The 6,000-nt window shown below is 40.9% G+C and overlaps 1 protein-coding gene across 3 annotated transcripts in view; it reads right to left on the bottom strand.

Moving 5' to 3' along the window:
- Window positions 1–3,785: 3,785 nt before the first annotated feature.
- LOC101862345 overlaps window positions 3,786–6,000 on the bottom strand; it is a 3,724-nt gene continuing 1,509 nt past the window's right edge. For all 3 annotated transcript variants that reach the window (XM_005097514.3, XM_013082028.2, XM_013082027.2), the window contains exon 2: window positions 3,786–5,669. In XM_005097514.3, the coding sequence (XP_005097571.1) occupies window positions 4,086–5,615 (1,530 nt within the window). In that variant the 5' untranslated portion in view covers window positions 5,616–5,669 and the 3' untranslated portion in view covers window positions 3,786–4,085. The remainder of the gene's footprint in view (window positions 5,670–6,000) is intronic.

Raw genomic sequence — 6,000 nt, forward strand, 5'->3', positions numbered from 1 at the left:
GCACATATTTCAAGAAATAAACAAACCAACAAACAGATGTCTGCTCTATGATTCTGAACAATCATATATACAACATATAATGGGTATATTTTCTACTTTAAAAAAGCAAGGTATGATACACCAAGCACAGATCTTCACTTCAATATAATAAATACTTTTGATGTTCAGCGCAGGACAGGAAAGTGTTAAGAGATGAGATAAATGTCTGATAACTTTGACACATATATTATTTATATACTCATCTAAAACTAGAGTCAAAATTGTCTAAGATTGGCACCCAATGACAAGGTGAAAATTGGCCGTTTTAGAAAGGTGGCTATCTTACATAACATGTAGCGTCAACATTAGACTAGAATTTTTTAAAAATGAATTGGGGGGGGGGGGGGGGGGGAGTGAGAGGTGGCCATTTGTATTAGTAAAGATGTCTGTTATATACAGGTGGCTGTTACTGTTAGATCAGGTTTGAACTGATTGTACCGGTTCATAATAATAATAATACATGTTACATGATGCATCTTACATAAAAACTTAACAAGATCACATCTTTTGATTTCTTTCAAACACTTCAACTTCAACAATAAAAAAAATAAAAAATACCCTGCAACTTGAATTTGTTCACAGACCGCAGATCTAGATCTAGTTAAACTAAACACTGTCGCAGCCAGAGGACTAAATTAAGAAAAGCCCCGCAATTATCACAGTTGTCTCCACCTAAGAAAAGCCCCGCAATTATCACAGTTGTCTCCACCTAAGAAAAGCCCCGCAATTATCACAGTTGTCTCCCCCTAAGAACCCCGTCACTGGGAGACAGAAAAAGGCGGGTCTTAGGCAGACGTGGTTCTCGAGTTGATTTCAAGGGGCACAACTGAGTTCCCACCCCTTGGATTCCCTTGTATTCATTCTAGCACATCGTATCAACATGGGTCTGTCAGCCTCGCTGTCTTCCTCCACCTCATTACTTACTTTATATATATATATATATATATATGATTTCACTTGATGTGTTGAGAGACAAAGAAATTTTCACTCACTGAAAACATCTGTCGTGGCCCAGTGGAATCAGGCGTTCGTCCATTTTTGGGCATTCGGAGTTTTGGTATATTCTTAAAGGATATTCGCCTTGCTTTCGAAGAAAAAAAAAATCCTTTTATCTTGAATAGAAGTCGAGATATTTGCCATTGCAGGAGGTGGGGGTCGTCTGGTTTTAGAAGTAAAATTAGCGAAAAAATGCCCGCCGAAGTTTGGTGGGGGTGGGGGGGGAGGCACTTAATCAATGTCTTTCATAAAATCCACACATAAAAGTGTTTTTGAATGGACATACAAGGTGTTGAGCCAAAAAACAAAAATTCGAGAAAAAAATTTCAAACTGACCGAAAAATGCTGATTTCTAGAATTTCATTATTTTGACGAGCGTCTGGTTTCACCACGAAGCCTCACACACACACACACACACACATATATATATATATATATATATATATATATATATATATACAGTAGTCTCCGCCTAAGATCCCGGTGCTCAGGAGCAAGGAAATGCGGGATCTTAGGCGAACCGGGATCTTAACCGACGAACCCAGGGAAGAATCTATGGTGACCCATGTTAAGGCTCACAATCGGTAAAATGGTCTCCCTTCCCTCAACAATGAACAATGAACCCTTAGTGGGTTTATGGCGTATGGCGAGCAAAGAGTGGTTAACCTTGATGACCTATCACGGTGCATAGTGGGACGAGGCGTGCCATTTTCACTTATTATCCTATCATGAGTCTCAAGATCTACGCTTATCCAGTTGCCCCTCCCCTTTACCACATCTCTGACCGAGTCCCCCCCCCCCAAACAAAAAAACCGCCTTTGTCGTTACACACCATTATGTTGTGAACACACCAATTAAAATTCAGTCTGTCTCACAAATTCTGGAGTAGAGACAACTACTGCAATGGTCAGGGAAGAGTTCACGGTACGATGTGATCCCGCCTGGAGCGAACGTGTAGGCCCTGCCCACCCAGCGAGTGATGCAAATTTAGGGGGAGAGCTCAGGTGTGAGTGCGAAGCGTGGGGAAAACAAACGCGTCGGTCAGTTCACACCCCGGTGTGATCCCGTCTGGGGCAGACATTGTATCGCTTCATCGAGTTTTACAACGTGTGTGGGATCACATTTACGATAGTGGCTGATCTTTGATGCAACGGACAGTTTATTGATCTCAACTTTTCACAATTGGTTGATCGGCTGTGCCCGCCCGGGTTTTTGTTTCGCAAATTATGATCTGAAATGCGGGATCTTAGCCAAATGTAGACCATCAGAGCGGGATCTTAGGGGTGACTTTTGTATAGTAAAAATTCTGTTTTCTTAAAACAACGGGATCTTAAGCGAACCGGGATCGTAATCGGTGGGATTTTAGGTGGAGACTACTGTATATATATATATATATATCTTCGTGGAGAAACCAAGCGCTCGTCAAAATAATGAAATTCTAGAAATCAGCATTTTTCGGCATATATCTATATAATATACACACAATAATTGCTCACTAGCCTGCCACAGGTACACCATAAAACGACCCAGAGTACCGGCATGTTAAATATATATGTGCAGTTAAAGACAACCTAAAGACAGCGAGGTTATTCCAGAGCAAGCGAAAGCCACATGTTGCGCTGTTCTAACCTCGCTGACACATTAGCAAGGTACAAAGGAGCAGTGCTTCAGGTGGAGAAGCTTGCTAACCAAAGGATGTTTTGTCTCTTACTCAAAATGTGTTTAGATAAAACGCATACTTCATTGCAGGATCTAGTCCAAAGCCCACTGCAATAAATTGACAACACTTTAGTTCCTATGCATCAACATTGCAAAAACGATCGATTGAAAAGTAGGCACTGGGCGATTGATTTGCCACATCTGTGTGTATTCCTATTCTTAAAGCACTCAGAGAATGCTGCAGAATATGCACCAAATATCAATGCAATTATTTTTGTTAGGCGTGCATCTCGAATTATATCTCGTCAACCTCCACGAGACTAATATAATTATAAAAGATACAAGAAAAAAACAGAAGATCAGAAGAGGAGGGAAAAAAAATGTATCACCAGAAATGAAAAGGGGCCTTAACTTATAATTATAACTCATGAGTAAATTATTTGTGTTAGTATGTAATAAAAACAATCCCATTCGTTAATCATTAATAACAGTACATATATATATATATATATATATATGTATATATATATGTATATAAACATGATCCCCGTCTATTTGGAAGGTTCGGCTATAACAAGAGTATCACATCAGTCCCGGCTGACCTGTTTTAACCAAAGACCACTAAATATATAAATACACTCTACATTCTGGCATGTACATAGCAAACATTCACAAAGTGAAACTCGCATATATAGCATACAAATTTTCAGGTCTCTGATTTTTTCTTATACAATAGTGTATTCTTGTTTTTTTAAAACATTAAAAAATCAAAATCTTACAATAAGAAAAGATTTCCGCATCCCACCAATTTTGCCATGTGCATGCTAGGCTGTATATAAAAATACCCAGCAAAATCATTTTAAGTAAATGCAGTAAGCAAACCCTTTCTAAAGAACTGACAAAATATGCATCAGGTCACAGAACCAAAAGAGACCCGAGTTATCAAATACAAATTCAAAACTTTTGCTTGATCGGATGAGTGGAACAGCAAGCCAAATCATGTATAACATGCTGAATCTTTGGCCACTATATAAAACCATGATAAAAATGCATGTTATATATACATATCCATTTTTAAGTAGAAACTTTGATTTTGCAGAAGAAATTGTTATCATGAAGTTTTTAGTGGATTACAAAGGCATAATATGGTAATTAGCGACAGAGACATGAGATTCTAATACATTTTGTGATATATTCTACACTCTTTGACAAGGTGACTGTTCCTTTCATGTTGAACATGTTCTTGATACTGTTTCAACAGTACGACGTATAGCTCAATCTATCTCACTCCACTCAGTTCCCAGAAGGAAGCCTTGAGCTTTCAAGGTCAGGGGCAGCAGAAATTTTAATTATAATTGCAGAAGTACAACTGATATTTCCAAAACTCTTAATCATACAGGTCGCCATGCGAAGCCCAAGTTTTCAGACACGACTTCCACCATGCGGTCCAGCTTCTTTTGCCGGTCATCGCCGTCCTCGTGCCACCTCCGCAGACTGACGATGTAGTACTCCTGACTTTTTGCGTCCCTCGCCACTGCCAGGTCTTCATCCTCATCCTCTGCAACATCATCAGTTTTGATCGACTTTTCCTGAACCTCTAGACATTCCCATCCTTGACCTTTTTTCTTGATCAGCTCAGATATTTTGACCACAGTCCTGTGTGACAGTTGGCCGTGATAGGTGACATGACGTAGATGCTTGCAGTGATCTACCAAGTACAGAAGGCTCTCATCACAGTCAGAGGAGTCGCACAAACTGACAAACTTACGCAATGTTGCGTGAAATTTCTCCGCTAGCGAACGGATGAGAACACCGTCGCATCGACCATAGTTGCGAATGGACAGGGCATGTAGGGGAAGCTCTTGGTTTAACATCAGACTGAGCTGTTCTTCCGGCATCCGCGTCACCACAAAACACTCCACTTTTAGATTTGGAGATGCCGTTTTAAGAGCAGCCCACGCAGAGGAAGATATATCCGGTATCTTTAGACCGTCCACGTACATTGAGTCATGGGAGAACATCACTAGAATCTGAAGAGACTCAAGCTTCCTGCGTCTTCTAGACGCTAACATCACCAGAAGGTCGTCACTGAGCATGGGAGAGCGCAGGGCCAGATGCTGAAGGTTGATTAAGGAAGAGATAACTCTTGTGGCAGTCTCTGGTGAAGGCAGTTGTGGAATCCTCTCGGTCCAAGACCCTTCTCGTTTATTCAGAAAAAAAAAGTTGAAAGACTCCACACTCTGCAACTTGCTGTTCTCAACAATAGCCTGAAATATATCGGAAGAATCACTTAGCTCCTTGAATAAAGGCCAGGATATCAAATTCAACTGCTTTAGTCTCACAGCATTTCTCACCAAACCGACCACTAAGGGAATATCCTTTATATTTGAATAAATCTCCGCCTCCCTCCTCACACTGTCATCCTTGGAAGTCAGCGAGCCCATTATCAAGGTCAGACTCTCCAGGCGACACTCAATATTCAAGTCCTCTAGCATCTGGAGACAGTTTGCGTCAAACTTCTGCACATAGCCCGACATCTGCAGGGTCAGATGCTGGAAGAGGTGAGAGAATCTCTTCACAATTTCCCCCATGGTTTGGTGCATCACAGATACCAGCTTCCATCGTAGACGGTTCCTCCCTACGTGACCGACCGGCATCAGAGAAATGTGAGCAGCCTGCCACAGCTTTGGGTGACTGAACAAATCATAAAACAGATGGCAAGTCAAACTCAGGTAATAACGTTCCTTCAGATTAAGATATTCCATGACCCGTACGAGAGCAACTTCTGGAAGGTCTGTCAGGGTCAATAGTTCTTCTTCTTGTAGCTCTTCTTCCCCGTCTACTTGAACTTGATTGATCGGAGGCTCATGTGTGCCCTCCACTTTGAGGGAGTGACTCATGATGTCTTCTTGAGCTGCCATGTCCTCTTCTGCTACGAAAAACCACAGAAGGAACAAAAGGCGGGCAGCATCAACCTGAAAAATATCAAAAAGTTAAGAAATAAATTTCTCATATTTGCTTCTTCTTTCAATCAAATATCTATCATCCTTATAAAATAATACCTCTCTTTCTTTACGTTGTCCATAACATGGCATTGCACAGAAGGGCGAGAGCCCAGCTGTTGCTGGATCGATAACAACAACAATAACTTTACGTTGTATTTTTTGCTCTTTCTTTTCGCGCAAAAATAAAACAGTCTTTTAAAAAATTGTCCAAGATGGTCACCCACTGCCATGGAGAAAAGAGGTTGTCTTTGACAGGCAGACATCTTGGGCATTGTTAATGGAGACAAAATGCAAAGGGGGG

The sequence above is a fragment of the Aplysia californica genome, unplaced genomic scaffold (assembly GCF_000002075.1).
Source record: "Aplysia californica isolate F4 #8 unplaced genomic scaffold, AplCal3.0 scaffold00156, whole genome shotgun sequence".
NCBI lineage: Eukaryota > Metazoa > Mollusca > Gastropoda > Aplysiida > Aplysiidae > Aplysia > Aplysia californica.